The sequence below is a fragment of the Artemia franciscana genome, chromosome 12 (genome assembly GCF_032884065.1).
Source record: "Artemia franciscana chromosome 12, ASM3288406v1, whole genome shotgun sequence".
NCBI classification, from domain to species: Eukaryota; Metazoa; Arthropoda; class Branchiopoda; order Anostraca; family Artemiidae; genus Artemia; species Artemia franciscana.
In genome coordinates this window covers 6,482,578-6,503,148 of record NC_088874.1, presented here as the reverse complement: position 1 = coordinate 6,503,148, position 20,571 = coordinate 6,482,578, and the positions used below count along the sequence as shown (strand labels likewise).

The 20,571-nt window shown below is 35.2% G+C and overlaps 1 protein-coding gene across 1 annotated transcript in view; it reads right to left on the bottom strand.

Moving 5' to 3' along the window:
• The window catches only part of LOC136033612 (mannan endo-1,4-beta-mannosidase-like), a 40,549-nt gene extending 26,223 nt beyond the window's left edge, over positions 1-14,326 (bottom strand). The window contains exons 1-3 of the mRNA XM_065714400.1: positions 14,095-14,326; positions 8,431-8,672; positions 5,720-5,889 (exon numbers count right to left, since the gene is read on the bottom strand). Coding sequence (XP_065570472.1) covers positions 5,720-5,889; positions 8,431-8,672; positions 14,095-14,326 — 644 coding nt within the window. The remainder of the gene's footprint in view (positions 1-5,719; positions 5,890-8,430; positions 8,673-14,094) is intronic.
• Positions 14,327-20,571: the final 6,245 nt, after the last annotated feature.

Sequence of the window (20,571 nt, the reverse complement as noted above, 5' to 3'; positions counted from 1 at the left end):
TTTTAATGATTATTTCACTAATATTCCAAATCACCGGTCCTAATTTACCATCCGTCGTCGCCTCTACTCAAACCCTTCTGAATAGAGTACAGGAGTGGTGTCTAGTTAACTGCATGACCATTAACATCAAGAAAAGTCAGGTTGTATTATTTCGAACCCCTTACAAAAAAAAATGAAGCTCAGCAAGCACTTGGCCTAAAATATTCTACCAATCTCCTCCCACAGGCTTAAGTTGCCAAGTTTCTTGGTGTCCACATAGACTCCTCCCTATCATTTGCAACACACGTGTCCTACATCAGAGCCATAATTTTGCGACAGGTAAGTATGATTAATCGTGTGAATTATTTTCTTCCTCCTGATATCCTTGTCATCCTTTATTACTCTTTTATTTACCCATATATCTCATACTGTGGATCTGTTTGGGGCAACACTTTTCCTTCAGTTACCAATAAATTAAAATCTGCCCAAAACCGTGCCATCAAAGCAGTTTTTCGGCTGCCCCGACTACATCCCACCCAGGACTTGTACTCCGATTTTGGTATTATCCCTTTTGAACAAATCATCAAAAAATTAAATCTATACATTGCATACTCCGCTTACCATAAAAATCTTCCTCCTCAATTATTATCTTATTTTAATATTAATAATTCTGAAGGCCTCTGTCTCCGTTCATCCAACCGTTCCTTCATTGTCCCCAAGTGTGTCTCTAGTTCCACCCAGTGATCCCCCATTTATAAATCTATACTTCAATGGAATATAATACCCTCCAGTGTCGAGCTATCCACAAGTTTTCGCACGCTGTATAACAATGTACTAAAATTTTGATATTATAACTCTCTAAATTCTTATTCAATTTGCTTTAGTTACCCATGTTTTCTCTTTTCTTTTTTTTCTCTCTTCTTCATTTTCAATTTTTTGTGGTTATGGTCCTCAACAAGTTCGCTTCCAGGATCTTTATTATTATTGGTGTTATATTTTAGTTTTATTTGAATAAATTGAATTGAATTGAATATTTCATATCTACGTCCCAGGACTAAATTTCATGTCTACTAAAGTCTTAGCTATGAATGTGTACGTTGGAAACCCGCCCACTTAAGAGTACAAAAAAGAAATTCCAAAATTAATTCTTTCTTTATTACCATGCCACTCATTTTTTTTCTCCAATTGTCCCTAAGAAACACATTTAACAGTCCTTCGTTAGTGCATATCATTATTTAAATAATAATTTATCGGGTATTACCAACAAAGAATCAAAGAACTCAAAGAAAAAATATTTATATAAGACTTGAAGCTCTTTATCTTATAATTCATTTTGTCACTTAATCATTGCTTCCCATCCTAATTTTTTTATCGACATATTCAGGTGTCAAAGCAAATTTTCAGGGAAATATTGCCAGAATTAAAGCAACTAGTAAGTAAATTGAAAATGAGAAGCAATGATGTAGTGTTGCCTATAGTAAAAAGCCATAAGACTTCAGTGTATTATTACATATTATTTATTTTTACCATAAGCACTTCATATGCAACGGGCGGTCGCATAAACTTTGGAAGGAGCTCATTTAATTGGAAATCCAATCGCTTTTTCCGAGTCAAGAGTTATCATGGTTTACCATTAGGAAAAGTAGGAATGTTTGATTCTGGGTGTGTTCGAAAAGGCGAAGCATTTCAAAGTGGAACTTCGGGGAATGTTAAGGGGTATGTTAAACTAAATCAAAAGATATTATGTGCATCTAGTTTATCAAAAAGGCTTATCTGCAATATCTCAAGAGTGGCTTAGGGTGTTGAGTTTAAACTTTCAAAACATGTTGAGAGGGATATTGAAAAGTGGTTGGAAGGCAGCCAGTGACCCTCCCGTGCCCTGTTTAGTTGTCTTCCCCCAAAGACATCTGACACAAATTCGGAAATAGTCATATGGTTCAAAATGGTCGCAAAGTCAACTAACTTTGCCTCCAGGGATGATGATCTCCTCTGCCCATGGGGCAAGTATTGTAAGTTATATAACTTGCCCATTTCTTATATACAACGTTGGCCATGGTGAAAAGAAAACCTGTTTGTTCTTGAGTCTCCAAAAAGGCTAAGGGTGTTAAAGTAAAACAACTAGGAAATGTTGATGGGGATATCAAACAAGATCACAATACACAATATGCAGAAGGGTTGTCAAAAGGGTGCAACATAAATATTTAAGGAGGGACTAAGGGTAGCTTGAAATTTTTGTTGTGAGAAATGTTAAAAAGAGATCAAGGCGTAATCAGTCCCCCCTCTTGCCCTTTTAGATGCTTCCTTTACCCCTGATAGAAATTGTCAATAGTTATTTTATTCAAAATAGTCACGCTAAAATTATGCCTCCAGAGATACCATACCCCCACAGCCACTGGAATACGGAGCAAGGAGTGTAGATTATGTAATTTGTCCATTTTTTAAATGTAGGAGATATATCATTGAAAAAGGGGAGGGGATTGTTGGATCCTGAGTCTGTCTGAGAAGACTACCGGTATTAAGGGGAAATTTTAGAAAATATTCATAGGTAAATTGAGCCAAGTCAAAAGACACTATCTTCATCCAAGTTATCAAAAAGGCTTATCTGTAGTATCTTAGGAACGGGTAAGGGAAATAACTTGAAACTTTTAAGGCAGCTACTACTGAACCCGATACTGCGACTGTAACTGCGACTAATCCTGATTTTGACTGCAACTGTTAATGACTGAGACTACTTTTACTCACGATTACTTTCATGAATTTCTGAGGGCAATATTAAAGAAAATTAGAAACACTAGCTGTAAAACAAATCACAAAATTTTTGACTATTTTTTCGAAATTCTGAGGGGGTTAGGATCAAAATCAAAACAAATCATCTAAATACTGGCTTTCAAAAAGGGAGCATAATCAATATCCCCCCAATGCCACAATCTCCAAGCCCCCCACTACCTCTCAGCTAAGGGTTGTAAATTATACAATCGTTACATTGTTAGTATGCAGCGTTTATTATTGTGAAAAGGGGAAAAATTTTATCGTAGGTTTATCCAAAAAAGCTCTGTGTTGAGGTGGAACTTCAGAAAATGTTAAGGGGTATCCTAAAACTAAATCAAAAGACACTATGTGTACCCAGGATAGGAATATGTAATATCTTATGAAGCGCTAAGTGTATTAACTTAAAGCTTTCAGTGCCTTTATTAATACTACTATTGCAGCTGCAAATGCAGCTGGTTGTGACTGCAACCGTTACCGCGTTTGACTGCAAAAACTTGTGACTGTGATTGCGACTACTTGCAACTGCTACTACATCTAAATTTCGCTACTTTAACACACCATGACTACATATAACAAACTATGAGATTACTAATTGTCAAAAGGGTACAAGGGCAATATTTCAGGAACTGCAGGAACTTAAAGCTGTCAGTGCCTTTATTAATGCTACTATTGCAGATGCAAAGGCAACTGGTTGTGACTGCAACCGTTACCACGTTTGACTGCAAAAACTTGTGGCTGTGATTGCGACTACTTGTAACTGCTACTACATCTAAATTTCGCTACTTTAACACACTATGACTACATATAACACACTATGAGATTACTAATTGTCAAAAGGGTACAAGGGCAATATTTCAGGAACTGCAGGAACTTAAAGCTTTCAGTGCCTTTATTAATACTACTATTGCAGCTGCAAAGGCAACTGGTTGTGACTGCAACCGTTACCGCGTTTGACTGCAAAAACTTGTGGCTGTGATTGCGACTACTTGTAACTGCTACTACATCTAAATTTCGCTACATTAACACACTATGACTACATACAACACACTATGAGATTACTAATTGTCAAAAGGGTACAAGGGCAATATTTCAGGAACTGCTGAGGGTATTAAGTTGAAACTGTCAGGGGGTGTTCAAAAGGGTGCACCTGAGCATATCAATATTGATTTCAGGAACAGCTAAGGGTATTTCAGGGAAGGAGGCTATTACACAAGATCGAGAGACGTAATAGGTGTCAAGGTTATCAAAACAAAACGCCGTTATAATCTCAGGAAAAGTGAAGGGTATTAAGTTGAAACTTTCGGAGCATGTTGAGGGTGATAATGAACTTAATTAATATCGTATACAACTATGTGCATTTCGGTTGTCAAAAGGATGTAGCTGCTGTATCAGGATAGATCAATGGTATTTAGTTAACACTAAATGAGGATGTTGAACTAAATAAAGAGATAATATATGCATCCATCTATATAAACGGCGTATGTAATAGGTGAAATATCTCAGGAGCTGTTAAGGGTATTAAGTTAAAACTTTCGGAGCATGTCAAGGGTGATAATGAGCTTACCGCATACAACTATGTGCTTCCTCATTGTCAAAAGGATGTAGGTACAATGTATCAGGATCGGCCAGTGGTATTTAGTTAATGCTAAAAGAGGATTTTGAACTGAATAAAGATATAATATATTCATCCGTCTATATAAAACGGTGTTTGTAATAGGTGAAATATCATAGGAGCAGTTAAGGGCATTAACTTGAAACTTTCAGAGAACGTTGAGGTGGATTTTGTACTCCTCAATTAAATATAAAATGTACATTCTGGTTGTCAAAAGAGCAAATCTGAAGAATCTCAGGAATGGCAATTAGTTGAATCTTTGAGGGAACGTTGAGGAGGATGTTACTATAAATCAAAAGACGCAAATGAGAACTAATAAATTAGACTTTTTAAGCCAAACACGGGAAAACTGGAGAAATATTCCTTATATTAACCAATAAAAAACTTAAGAAATCAAAAGCGAACAGAAACTAATTTTTCAAAACGAAATTTTATTAAAAGAAGTTGTCCAAATAAAAGTAAAGAAAAGTAAATGTAGAGGTAAAAATAAATAAAAGTATTAAAATTAAGCCCAGCAGAAATAAAGTCTTTTATTAATTCAATCTCAAAATGACAAAAAATTATAATTTAAGAATAAATGAAACCCAAATGAACAGAGGCTACAATAAATTGTAATGTTTAATGTAGTGTAAATCTTGAATTGCTTAGTTTTCAGGAATAACTACATATTAATGATTCAGTTTATTTTGATTAGTTCTTTACCCTCATCTCCATTACTATTGCAATTTATTTTTCTTCGTCGTCGATGTTTTGAAGAACAAAGGAAAGTTGAAAAATACAAAAAGCTTCATTAAAAGCCAAATGACACAATATCCTTTAGAACTTTTACGGATAGAAGAGAGGGAAGGGGGACAGTAGCTGAACTCCTGCTAGTAGTATTTTTTGTTCGTTTTGAGGTTGAAAAGAATATTCAGTTTAATTTTTAATCGTTTCAAGATGCATTTATTCATTAATATCAGTTTCTGTTATCTTAATACGAGATACGATCATTTATTTTAATTTATGTTTGTTTTAGGTTTCATTTACTCTTTATTTATAATTTCTGGTCGCTTTGAGTTTAACTTATTATAAAACTTAATTTTCGCTGGCCTTAAGTTTAATAAGCTTAAGTTCAATATCACGTTCTCAACATATTGCAGATGCGCTATTGGCACTCTAGCTAAACGCAGCGTCTTTTGATTTACCTTCCATTTTAACCATGAATGAATTTTCTAGTGCCATAAGCGCGGATTGTGCAAAAACGTATACGTTAACTTAATATTAATAATAACTTAATATTAAATTTTCTTTTGAAAAAAGCTTTTCTTTGAAAACTTTTTTCAGAAAGTTTTGATTAATCATTAAAAAAAAAGCACGTACCTTTCCATTTGAATGCTTTTAAAAGTCCAGCCAGCACCGGAGCCATCTAATATTCCAGTGTCAAAGCAACGTTCAGATCTTGAATCGGGCACACGAACAGAACCTTCCATTTCATTGACAATCTCCCAAGCACCCAAAGCAGGATGACCGCGCAACTCACTTGCCATTGGCTGTAACAAATCTTACCATACATTAGCGAGCAAATGGGGGGGGAATACTAACAGAAAATGTTCGTCTAAAGCATACAGCCCTGCCTGCGTAGGTTAAGTTTTTTTTACTTTTCTTACTCGTTGTTCAAAGTTAAAAAAAATAAAAAAAGCGAAATATAGTACACGAATCGTAACCAAAACTACTTATGAACATTTTAATTTGAACACTTGAACTTACAAATTTTTTTTGTAAGTTCGAGTAAGGGCTATTCCTTAGAGTTTAAAGAATTGAGAAAGAGAGAGAGAGAGAGAGAGAGAGAGAGAGAGAGAGAGAGAGAGAGAGAGAGAGAAAGAGAGAGAGGAAAATAGAGATAGAGACCCTTCCTTCCCATATATTCGATTAACCGGCTAATTAAAGAAAAGTCGTGATGATCAGACTTATGGGCTGTCCATCTTCTCAAAGTGGTTGAATCAGTCCCTGGTCTTAGAAAGGTAGAAAGTGCACGTCAAATGTTATCTTGAGAAAGCTTGGCTGATATTTTCTGGGGGAGGGAAAGTGAAAACGAGTCAAATATTAATTCTTCCTGCATAGGTTGGACCAAATTTGTATTCCCCTCCCTTACCTTGTCCCCACAGAGAATGGACCGGACCGACTCTAAAAAGGCTCATTTGGGAGTCTAATCCCTGCTTTCCGTGGATTTTAATTTTTTTTGTAAAACTAATACCCACGGATACATTCGAAAAGATATCTCCTCAATATTTACAATTTAAGCATATACTAGATGCGCTATTCCTACTGATTTCAGTTGAAATCCAACAATCACTTGTGACAGATACTGCAATGATGCACGTTTAGGGACCCTTCTTCTCACCCCCAGACCTTGATGGAGTCTGGGTCAGGTCTCTACTCAAAATATGTACAAACAGAAAGAAATACTTTTTTAAACATATTTCGCTTAGACCAAATAAATACTTCTATTAGCTCACAAAAAAGTAAATGTACCGCAATGACTCATAGTTCCGAACCAATTTTAATTAAATATTGTTACCTTGTTCTGATATATATAACTATAATAAGAAGTTAGTTCCGATTTAAAAACCTCTTCTGATACATATCCTGGCTGTAAAAATATACGTCTTCCTGAAAGTTAGATCATGTGTCGACCTCCTGAGAACTTGTGGAAGCGATTAAATTCTGGAAAAACCTCTCAGTCTATTGTTGGGCTAAAGTTTAACAGGAATAAGAAATTTCTACGAAATTATAGTTTTTGTAAATACAAAAGAAATAATATGATCCCATCAGACTTATTTCATAGAAATCTAACAGAAATTTATAATTTGAGTCTCTGATCTCCAACGGATAACTCTTTAATCTACACTGGTGTAAACTTTGATACTAAAATTTACCCAGGCCCTTCCTGTTGTGACAGCACGTCAGATCTTTTATTAGGCAACATTGATTCACGTAAATACTTTTGGAACGGTCTCTGAATTAAACATTTCGAAGCTTAATAAACGTTAAATAATTTTTCATCTTCTGGACCTGATGCTATTTCTACCACTCTTTCCTCTCTTCCCTCCACTCATCCTTCCACTCTCTCTCTCCTTTAATAAATATTAATAATCTTTCTTTTGAATGTGGTATTTTCTATAGCTGGTTCAAGCACACTTGAAGTATTGCTTTGTATACCGATTCATTCATCGGTCGAAAACCGATTCATTTGGCTGCCGGTCGATCTCCCTATTGTGCATGTTCAGCAGCATTTTTGTAGAAATTATACTTTCTTTTAAAATCTTTTCAAGGTTCAAAAATTTCTTTCTTAAATTCAGGGTGGATCCTGAAATCTAGAGTTCTTTTTTTTGATAACTTTTCGTTCTAAGAAAGTTTTCTTACTCCCCAGAAGCCCAAGTTCGTGCCCTTGTATACCATTGCTCCTACCTAAAATAATCAATTCTATTAAACCTAATTTGATTTTTTCCTAACTCTGGAAGTTGAGTTTCTGATACTCTTACAGGTTTAGATCAAAACATTTAAGTTCTCCGGGCAAAATGCCCTTAGTATAGTTGTCTTTCAACATTGTAATGTTCCAAGTTGGACTTTTCATATTATCTGAATTATTAAAGTTGATTTGGCCTTGAGAAAAATAATGGGTCCTACTAGTGCAGGTTATAGACTATATATATTTGTTTCAAGTCTACAAAAGCACTGAAGAGGTTTTAGGGCTAGACAGCAAAATGTCTCCATTACCAGTAGAATGAGAGCTTTGTGAAAGTATTGGTCCATTTTGGTCAGTGAAAATTTTTCCCTACTTCGCAATCCTCATCAACGAGGGTCAACATCCTGCATAAGAAACCTAATACTTGCTACCTCCATTTCATTATATGACAAGTCTAGAAAATACATTTAAAATTATTATTTATACTCTTTTCATTTGTTTTTCAGCAACATTGTATTTTGTTATTTTATTTTTCGTTTCGTCACCTATATCGAAACAACAACTGTATCTTACAATTCAGGGGAAACGTGGGGAAAATTAATCATGATTTTACGCTGAGTATTACCCGAAGGACATTGTCAATGTAGCTCTCGAGCTTTGAATCATCCCAAACCAGATCAATAACTTTCTGATTGTGCATCTCAGCACCATTCCAAAGGGTAAATATGACCAAGATGTTCTTTGACTGGGCAAAATTCAAAAAACGTTTCATGTCACTGAACAAAGTACCACTTGCATCTGGGGCAGTTACATACCCGTTCGAGTCCCATTTTGGTGTATTCTCACCCTCGACATGCAGCCATATCCCTAAAATATACACTAAAATTAATTACAATAAGATTCAGTAATATGGCATATATTCTCATGTGCAGACTAGAATCAAGCAAAAAAAAAATTCTGGTTACTTTGCTACTGTGTGGACAAAGGAAGGTAAATTCTCAAACCTAAGCTAATGAACAAATTCTGGAAACTTTTCTTAAGAATTCTAGAAGAATTTTCCAATCACTTCAAAAACTTAAAGAGCTTGAAGACCTTTGGCATTTAATGACTCGGCACTTTTAGAAAACATAAAAAGACTGATAAGAAATAAGAAAACACCCGCTCCCTAGAGTCACAAAAGGTTTCAAAAAGTTTTATATTCCAAAATAATTCTAAGTCCAAGAATTAGAAGTTCTAAAATAATTCTAAGCCTCAAAAAAATTATAACACCTTAAAAGTCCTATGTCCCCGAAAAATCAGAAGTCCCAAAATAATTCTAAGCCCCAAAAATTTCTAGGTTCCAAAAAAAATAAAAAAAATTAATAATCGATAGTCAATAACCAAAAATGGATAATCAATAGTCATTAATCAATAATCGATAATCGATATCGATAACCAATAATCTATAATGAGTATCGGTAGTGAATGATCAATAACAAATAATCAATATCGATAACCAATAGTCAATAATTGATAATCAATCATCAATGATCGATAGCCAAAAATCAATAGACAATATCGATAACAACTAATCAATAAATCGATAGTCAATAATCAATATCAATGATCAATGTCGATATTCCATAATCATTATGAAAAATCAATGATGAATAATCAATATCAATACTTAATAATGAATAATCGACAATCAATAATCAGTAATAGGTAGTCAATAATCAGTATCGATAATCAACTATCTATAATCAATTGAAGTTGAAAAATTGGGGGTGAGGGGCATTTGGACCCTGGATTGGAGGGTGGGGGGCAACCTCATCCGCAAGCACCATTAATGGAAAACCAGTGTGTTTTAGGGGATTACATGACAAAAATTACATCTGGCCGGTTGTTGTAATTACAATTTTGGAGATCGAAACAAGTTTTATTAACCATCAAAAGAATATATATGTCAATCAGGCATCTCAAATCAGCAAGACATGCATATTTTCGGATTGATGCCAAAAACGATGCCCGGAAACAAATCATTGGTAGCCATATACCACATCGATGGATAGATAGATAGATATTGATTGCAACAAAAGCCACTTAGGGGCCATGACACAAAAGAACAAATAATAAAGAACAATACCACATGATACTCTTTCACATAACAGGGTGTATAATAATAACTATGATAAAGCATAATTAATTGCAAAAACAAAACAAAACAAAAAGGCACATAATAACATTAAACTAACATAATTACAGAAAATATCACACACATGATCAATATATTTTAAATTTTTTAAAGCTACATGGATATTGGCTACGAAAAAGAAAAAAATACTTCAAGCACCCTCCGAAAATCTCTCTGTGTGCTACATGGCTACACGCACGTGCCTCCATTCTTAATATCCACTTTACACTTACTTTTTAAAATGCCAACCATCTAATCTTTTTCATTTACTCCAATCCCAAAATTGTCTACTCTCAAATCCTTTAACTTCTTACAATTGCACATAAACTGCTCAAAGTCCTTATTTTCTCTAAGCATCGGGCAAAAAACGGGCCCCTCTGAGACCTAAACCTCCCCAAATACTTCCTTCTTTCACCAAAAGGCATAAAATCAACCCTTATTGAAATTACCCACCTAATGTCTTCCCCTGAAGTCCCACTTTAAAAAATTATTCCTCTCCCCATACCTCTTTGGTCTTCTATATCTCCTGCTCTGGTAGTGCAATCTTTACCTCTTTTGCCACGGATCCTACTTCTCTTTCTATGCCTACCCCCTGATTCCAAATTCTTGACATCCCACAAGTATTCAAAATTTTACTTATTTGATTTGGCCATGAATCTTTCTATTATCCTTTATCATTTCTCTGTATGCTACCTTAACTAATCTATCCTCAGGTAATGATGTTATCTTTTCCCAAAACTTAACCATTTTTACTAGTCTCTTACTCCTATGGGTGTTAAGGCCTAAATCTCCTCTCATTACTAGACTATTAAGTCTATCATTTAAACCTAACAGTCTCTTAAAATACATAAGCTGAATCTTTTCTAAACCCATTCCTTTCTCACATCCCCACAATTTTGATCCATAATGTACTATTGAAATTAACCTTCCTTCAAAAATTCTCTTCTGCAGCTTAATATTATTTAGGCCTAATTTTTTAATACTACTTCTAAGGAGCTTTCCCACTAGCCTATTCCCTTTAATTACCATATCCTCTTTATGTCTCTTCTATTTTCCATCAGCCATTAACTAAATTCTTAAATATTTGAATTCTTCAATGTTTTCATTTCCACCTCTCTATAGCTAAGTCTTAACCCCCCTATTTTCCCACATGTCCTGAACATCATAATTACCGACTTATCTATATTCAAACCTAACCGCTTTTCCTTAAAATACTCTAAAGCTAAGTCAAGGAGTTTTTGAAGGTTTTCCCGAAAATAGTAATATAATCATATTGGCTTTAAGCAACTTGACACTTGGTGCCTTTTTCTGCTTTAGACATTCCTCTATATCATGAATATATAGAGAGAATCGCCTAGGAGACAAAGTACATCATAATTTCACTCGTATCCTCCTTTGTACTACCCTCGATAAACGTCTACCAACCCTCACAACTGCCCTCACTGCCAAATAAATTTTAACCATAATCATAACAAATTCTCTCGGCAGCTCTATTTCTAATAAACTTTTTATCAATAATTCCATATCAACTCTACCAAACCCCCCTCTAAGGTCTAGAAACGCTACAAAAAGCTCATCTCGCTTTTTCTAGTACGTTTTAATATGTAAAATAAATACCTAGTCTGCTGTACTATAATTTTCTCTGAATTCAGCTTGAACCTCCGCCAGTCTTTTTCCTTTTTTCAACCATTTATCTAGCCTTCTTTACAAAATCTAAGAGAATAACTCACTCAATGTGTTCCCTAGTGTTGTAAACCTATAATTCTCATGTTCTTCTGGGTTTCCTTTTTTTTAAAGCGGTACGACTATTGACATAACCCATTGTTCTGGCTATTGGGGAGCCTCTATCAACTTTGAAAAAATAATCACTATCATTGGCATTGCCCAGACCCGTGTCCACTTCCAAATTATTTCTGATATTCCATTGGTTCCAGGTAATGATCAACCTCTCATAATTTTTAGAGATTTACATGCCTCATCCTGGGTTATATCCAACTCCGATTGAGAAATCTGTTGTGAAAATAACTTGTTACGATGTAATTACGCTTAACATCAGTTGACCAGCTTCCCAGAAACAATACATTGATTGCCTAAAACGTATTTCTAAGATTGTAATATCATCAATAACATGCTGGGTTAGTCGAGTAAATTGTTGGTCTTTAACCATAGGAAATAACGGGTCATACGTTCGATTTCTAAATCAGACATATATTCTATAAAATGTATGGAAAATTGCTTAGAAGCTAAAACTGATGTTATCTCAAAAGACCAAATGAGAGAGCTGTCACAGGAAGTATTGTATTGTTTGACCGACAACATGATCGATTACACAATACCGGATAACACATTATTCTTGAAGTTCTCGGAAACATACCAAGCAATTCTCGGAAACTGGGATATAGGCCTTCTTGTATTCCTCTATTTGGAACTGTGATACTAAGTAACTCACCGTCAAGCTTTTATACCAATGATCACGTGATGCTTGCCAAATGGGTATCGTGTGTCTGACCACTTATGTCCAAAGGCCCTTTACACCAAGAAATGACAGCTGGCAAGCGTTTCTGGGATTATTCTTATAACTAAAAGTTGAAGCAATATGTTACGTGTCGTAGAAATGACGGAACTACATGCCCATTAAAGTGTGCGCCTGGCCGCTTTTATCCGAAGGCCCTTTTCACCAAAAAATAGCAACTGGTATTCGTTTTCGGGAAATATCGCCGGAAGCTGAGATTGCACTATGTATGTCGTAGGAATGATTGGAATACATGGTCATTAAAGTGCAAAAGGGACCCAGGGGTACTGTGCCATATTATCCAAAGGGCCTTTTCACCAAAGAATAACAGGTTGCAAACGTTTCATTGAACTATTCGTATCACCAGAGGTTGAGATAACACCTTGTGTGTCATAGGAATAACGGGTGTACTGTGAGCTTGTATTTGTATAGGCACCCGTGGGTACATGGCGCTTATATTCTTGGCAGTATTTCTTCGACAACATGAATGATTATGTAATACCAGATGGACGACAGACCAGATGTAATGGGAGTACTTGCCACTTAAAGTCATTGAGGGACCCCAGGTATACTCGCCGCTTGTATGGTGGGGGTACTGGCCGCATAAACGTATTAAGACCATACTACTAAAGAAGATCAGCGACCCATATCAAGCATCGATATTTGGCTTCAGAAAAGATAAATTCGGTGAGTTCTTGCTTAAGAATCCCCTGGTCTACTACTGTGAATAGATAAAAGCATTTACAAGATCAAATCAATAATGACGTTAAAAATTGTCGCAATCAATCTTCCATCAGTAGGAGCTAAGCCAGCGACCTCCTGCGCTTTGAAAAACTAATGACTACCTATAAGGCTGCCAGGTTGGGCTAGTTTATTCCAATAGGGCCAGTAAAATACTTAACTTGGCTAATGAAATTGGCCCAACTTATAAAAAGAGTGGTTAAAAGTTAAATCTATTCACATCATATTTGACTTAATTGTCCCAAAACAGGATAATATGGGCTAACGGTTTTAACAATTGGGTTACCTTAATCCAATAAAACTTTGCAACCATAGCCTCTAGCAAATGATAGCATGATGAAAGGACATGAAATTGGCAAAGAAATTTGGATATGAAATTTTGAATATCCATAAAAATGTAACTATTCCTACAAAGTACCCCCCCCCGGCTAAACAATTGTGCATTTCTCACTAGATAAAGTGCAGTAAACCGCGCAAAGATGGGAGGCTAGTAGTCTTACCTTTTTGGTGAATTCAGCTAGTCTAGCAACTTTTGGATGATTTTGCTAAATTTTTGGGACAATGGCAACTTTACATTAGAAAAATGATAATAATACTAGCAGCAAACTCTGATTTACCGCCAGTTAATCACTCTTTTATATTTATTTCTGGGTGTGGTATCCAATATTTACAGGGGGGGGGGTCTAAAAATGCAAAAAAGTTAATTCTATGAAAAATATAGTAAAAAGTTCAAAAATGGATAATTTAGGAGAAACAGGTTGAAGCTCTTTCCCCTTCTGGGTACTTGTCACGTATTGCAATAAATATTAACCACCAATGATACTTATTAAGTCTATTTAAACAGAACACAAGCGCAGACTTACGAACTGAATTTCCACCATTGTTCGAAATTTCTGTTAGCCATGATTCTAGTTGCGGTCCATGGGAATCATACTGGTTATTACCAAAATCATAGCCGTAAGAATACCAAGCTATATTTGCCCCTGAAAGAAAAACTTTTTGTCCATTATAGTAAAATCCATCAGGTTGGGCTGTAAGTTTTGCCCAAAAGGAAGGGACTAACAGTAAGAAAACACTGATTAGAACACGGAGCATTTTGCTGAGGTTTTACAATATTTTCTCCTTTTATAATAATTTTTATCATATTTTGACTTTGTTTAATCAAAAAACAAATACATTCAACATAAAGCATATAAATATATTTGTATTATTTTCCTTCTTATTCTTGATATTTGACAACCAAAACCTTTAATGTTTACCAGCGTCACAGAAGATAAAATATAATTTTAAGTACAAGCAAAAGTGCAAGTGATAATGTTCCTTATTTACTTGTCCCTTTCTTTATCTAGCCAAAAACGTATAAAAAATATTCAAGAAAACAAAACATTTCGGTTATCTCAATATATACTGAACGAGAAATAATTGTATATCCGTAATTTTGTTCCAAACAGCACTATAATTTACTGAAAACTATTATACTACCATTTCCGGGATGAAAAAAGTGATCTAGATAGATCACAATTTCATAAAAATTTGTTTTCCCCTCCCAGGCCTATTAATAGTTTTCATTAGGAGTTTAAATTTTTCACAGTTTGACAGCTGTGAAATGAATCTCAGATATTTAATTGTATCACATTAAATACCACGGATTGTGGCAATAAATGCCAATAATATAATTTAAAAATCAGGGGCCAAATATATATACATACAATTCTTGTTTGTTTAATAAGATTGTTGATAATTTGATAAGTGTTCGTTTTTACGGTGCGAAAGAACGTAAAACAAACGCCTAGGTACGATCCAACAGATAGGTACGATCAAACAACGACTCCAGATAGGTACGAGCTCCAGATATATACAATCCCAGAACATAGTTGTTTTGCTTTCTACACCGAATAAAACAAAATGAAATCAAAATTTGTTCAGCAAAAGAGGTTAAAAGTTTCTTTCTTTTCACCGAGCGAAGCTCAGTCCCCTTGTATATAAAATAAAATTCAAGTTCAAATCTAGCTCTATAGCCTTCATTCAACGGGACGCGAAATAACTCAAAGATACTCAAAAATAGTAATAAAAAGACGAGGAAAAGGTCATAGTTGCAAAAGTAACAACACTCTCACGGACTGGCAAGAACCCTCCTCGTCCTGGGAGAACACTATCTTGTAATTTTATAATGAGTAGTAGGGAATCGAATTTCGTTGCAATGAACAATCCTGTCGGGCGACGAACAAACCTATTTAACGAACAATAGTCGCCGAACGATGCTCGGTCCCTTTGGCATAAAAGTTACGTTATTGGAATTTTTCTGACGTAATACGCATCATTCATTTCAAAGCAATTAAGAATCCAAGATTCATTTCGCAATTATCAAACGGGAATGTCTTCCTCTAAGAGCTCAAAATCAACTTATTTTTCGGCAATGCACTTTGAAACCCTTCCAGCTTATGCTAAAGTTTTACAGCCTTCTGGGGCCTGTAATTTCAGACAGCAGACAATTTATGAAAAACATTAAAAGGGCTTGGACGAGAATATAAATTTTACCAAAGTCATGACCTATAGACTGTTTTGTTCCCACCGCAAAATAGTAGAATGCCAATTTTCCGAAACAACACAGTACCGTTTTTGTTAAACAAATTACATATATGCAGTTGTTGCTCGTGCGATAAGATAGATAATTACAGAAGGATTGGTTTTAACCTTTAAATTATACTTACTCCGGATAACAACTTATATTGCTATGCCCTAAACTTAAGGGGAAATCTGATGTTTAATAATTTTATAGGGTTTAAGCTACAAATTAAATCAAGATTCTTTTTGTTGTTCTTTCTGTCAAGGTTTTGGCGGTAAATTTATCGAAGGTTCAATTAATTCAATAGCTGAAAGATAAAAATATTATTCGCTTTTCCGCCCAACCATCTTTCTGAGTGGTAAAATTGCCAGCGAGTAGTCGCGTCCCAGATCATTTTTATGTCCCATCCAGCATTTTATGGTGGCTTCGTCATGATAAATTATAAAAACCTTGCAAATTTGACCTCTTTTCTTTTTCAAGTGACTTTGTAAATAGCTCTCCACAATGTTCCAGTGCCTCTTAAGGCTTGAGAAATAAAAAAGAAAAAAGGACACTTATCAGTGTTTTCAGCTCTTTTCAAGAAATCCCATAAATTTGTTTCCGCAATAGGCTTTCACTATTAAAATGAATCAAATTAATATTTACCATTTCCAACTAAGCATGAACTGAAAATTTTTCTTACGAAAAAGTTTTTTAATGAGTTTTTCAGCTTTCGGTTACTATGGGTCGTTGTTTTCTTTGTACTAGGTTGCAGCTGTTGCCTTAGATAAATGAGAACATGAGTTTTTCAACTGAAAGTAAGAAGCAACATTAAAATTAAAGACGAACAAAAATTATTCCGTATTTGAAAGGGCTGCCCTCTCCTCAGTACTCTACTCTTCATGCTAAGTTGTTTTACTGCTTAAAAACTTTTCTTATTCTAACAAAATAGTCCTTATGTTTGAGTAGCTGTCTTTAAAGAAGTGTGACAAAGAGTCAAATCTTACTGACAAAACGGGCTGAATCAAATTTTCTAGTTATATTGTTGATTTCACGAGAGTTGAGCTGAATGGGGTTGATTTGAATGGGGATTGATTTAAATGGGGGTTTAGTTAAACAGGGTTCGAGTTACAGTAGCTATGAGTTAAATGAATATCGAATTGAACGAAGATTGAGCTGAGTGAGGCTGATTTAAATGGATGTTGAGTTGATTGAGGGTTGAGCTGTATAGGGGTTGAGCTGAATAGGATTGAGTTGAATGGGGGTTGAGCTAAACGGCGGGTTGAGCTAAACGGATATTGAGTCAGGAAACTGCTGTGCTGTCTATGAACGATATTTTCAAGTAACTAGCAAAGACTAGGTAATGGATATTTTACTTGCAGTTCTTCACTTTCAATTCTTAGTACCACTGCTACGATCTATGGATACCGTATTGGTAACGAATCGTAAGAAATAACGAATTAGAAGGAGGTATTAAGATGTTTAGTCTTGGTTCGATTTTTCAAGCTTTGTTGGAATACATTTATGCTACCTATAAAGTTCTCAAGAAGATGGCGCTGTCCTCCAACAAACAGTAAGACATTTCTCTAGATTACATACGTCCACAAGACTCTAAGTGTCCTGCGGTTGCGCTGTGGATTTGACCTTAGCTTGGTAATACGGAACCCAGAGATCGAATCACGCTGCAGGAATGCACTGCAGGGCCGACCCAGGGACCTTAGTAGTCAAGAAGCGTCGTTAATTCTTACATAAAAGATTCTAAGTTGGATGCTTTTGTAGATAAATCAAGTTCGATGGTTCTATGCTGTAAGGGTAATGAGCTCAAAACTTTAAAGGAATTTTTTAGTCACTCTACTTAACGCGTTCTACTTTTTTATTCGCTATCCCTCGCATTGAAATTCATTGATATCCATTACAAAAACTACTTGTGCATTTGGTGGCTTTTAATATGAAGGGGTCTAAGTGGAATCAGAAAAAAATGCCCATAACGTGTCAACATCTGCCAATAATCTGCATTTTCTAACTTGGGATTGTAATTTTATATTTGTGTGTGCCAGTGTAGTTTATTCTAGACAGTGTAAAAACGTCCCTATGTAGATATATGATAATTAATGCGGAAATCTACTGAAGCAAAAATATTTTTCGTGTTTGACTATTTTTTGGAAGAAGTCAATAGACTGAATTCACTTATTTTTGCTTGTTTATTCACTTTCTTGAAATGGTTGAACAAACGAAGGGATACCACTCCAGCCTCAGGGTATGTGTGGGAGGTACTGTTAGCAGTAGTAGTACTACTAGGAGTAGAGTAGTAGTGGTAGTAGTAATAGTAGTAGTAGTAGCTGTTGTAGCATCACATATTGCCTTTTTGAATAGTTAAACATTCCCCTCAAAATGCCCTAAAAGCTTCAGCTTTAGCTTGGTGAGTCAAGGTTTTTGTTTCTCAGTTTGTTTCAATACTTCTTTAAGTAAAAAACTAACGCATATGCTATTTATGCTTGATTTGCATTATTTGCATTCTTTGCATTCTTTTATTTATTTGCTGTGTTTTGTTCCATTGCTGCGTTGTTGTGCATGCTAGATACGTCCGACTTTATTTGTATTGCTTTGTTTTTTTATTCGTTTGTTAATAAATGTAACTTTCTGGCTAACCACATATTCAAAACATTTTTAGTCTGAAATGCCATCTTACATAAAGGTGACTTTTGCAGGGACAAGAAAATTATAATAAGTTAAATTACACCCCTTTCTTTGAGGGGATGCCATCGGAACCTAAATTAACAATAGAAAAGCAGTAAATTTTATTCTTCTTTTAAGAAAATATATTGCCATAAAAGTTTTTTTCCTTTGAACTAATGTTTTGCACATTCATTAAAAGATATAGCAAAAATTAGGGGTAAATATTTTGAAAACCTAGATTTTGGTAACCGTCCTCTTGAAAGTGTCTTCAAGTGAAGTCCCTTCACATTCAGTCGTGGCATTTTGTTCTTACACTGCCATTTACGACAAAAAGGTTTTTGTAAACGAAATTTACCCCTGGGCATATACAATGCAACCACCCCGCAACCACATCTATGTTGATGGTAAAGAAAGACATCTTACGTTTTGTCAAAGCAGGTATAGATAGCCAAACATACTCGTCAATAAATGCCTTTAGTTATTATATTAAGACTTCCTCCAGCCGCTTGGGGGTTTCTGGAAGAACTACTATTACGGATTACCTCCGAGGTTGTTTTCCCTTCAAGCTACTATTTTGTAAATCCATCACACGAAAATCAAAACATTAGACCTAACGATTTTGGAAATTCAAATTTTGGTAACTGTGCTTTAGAGCGTATCTGTTTGGAACTGAGGCCCTAAAAGGATGCTTGATTCCACCGAAAGGATACCAAAAAGGATACTTGATCCACCAAAAGGATACTTGATTCCAACACTTGAATGGATTTTTTTTTTCAATCCAAGTGTTGATTTTTTCAAATCCGTTGATTTTTGAATTTAAAAAAAGGGAATAGTTGTGGGAAAAGTCAAAGTCATGGCCAATTGTAGAAAAAAGCCAAGACAGATTGTTCAATTAAGTGGGCAGCCCAGTCAAGGTTAATTTTATCCCTTTGATTGCCGTTGTTACTGTCTCCCATTTATGCTACACCTCTCCGTGCATGCGTGTCCCTTCACAAATGCCGAACTAGAGTCGTACCTGTTGGAGGTTCTCGCTGGGGAACACACGCAGGTTCTCGCTTGGGGAACACACGCAAGATTAAAATTAATTCTAATCTTGATATCCTCTCTCCTGAAAAACTGCCTCAGACCAGAGCATTTTGTTCTTACAGTGTCATAAAAGACGAAAAGCTTTTGGTATTACTGTTTTGGAGTTAATACAAATCTCGATCAGTCTCTCGCCACATCTACAATAAAAAGAAGGAGATAATCTTTAGTCTTTGAAAGCAGGAAAGATGACCAAAATTCAGTTGTCAATAAATGCCTTTAATCATCTTACTAAGACTGTGTTGAACTGATTGGCGGCTTCCAGCAGCATGGCTATAAACGGGACAAGGCGTGGCTGGGGTCTATTTGACCAAACATGGAAGACAGAAACCATTGGAAGTATTTGGTACAAGAGCTTCCTGATTTTATCTGGTTTCTTTGCTTCAGTTCACCTACCAGGCGTTGTTGTTTTCTCTAAATCCAACTCCAATGATTACTGGGACTGGAAGCTAGGGCGGAAGTTCACCATAGCCTATAGTAAACATGCAGATAATTTGGAAGAGCCTTTCTATTATTGTCGCAATTGATATGAATTATAGCCTTTACAACAATAATAAATTTAGGACAGAGATCCTTCTTAGTTCATATCCTTACCTCTCTGTAACAAAGAACGACTGGAAAGTTATATATGGACATAATAGCAGAGCTACATGCTACAAATATATAACAACTATATTTAACATGTATAATATATATATAAAATATATAACATGAAGTCCCTAAAAAAACTAAAAAAAACTTTCAGCCTTTCGAAAATTTATGAATTTGTACGTGTTGTTAGCAATGATAAGCTGACTTGAAATATTTTTGATATGCATGAATCTTAACGGAAAAGTCATTCCATCAGCTGGTGTTGAAACTATGGTTGGGGGCATTTACTGTAACCTGCTAAAGAACAGACTAATACCAAAATCCTTATAACCAAAAAATTATAAATACTGTTAGAAAAAAACTGTGAAGTGAGAAAAATTACCATTTGAAGTTGATTCAGGACTGGTAATTATGATTTCGATTGATCCTTGTGGTAGAAGTTTAT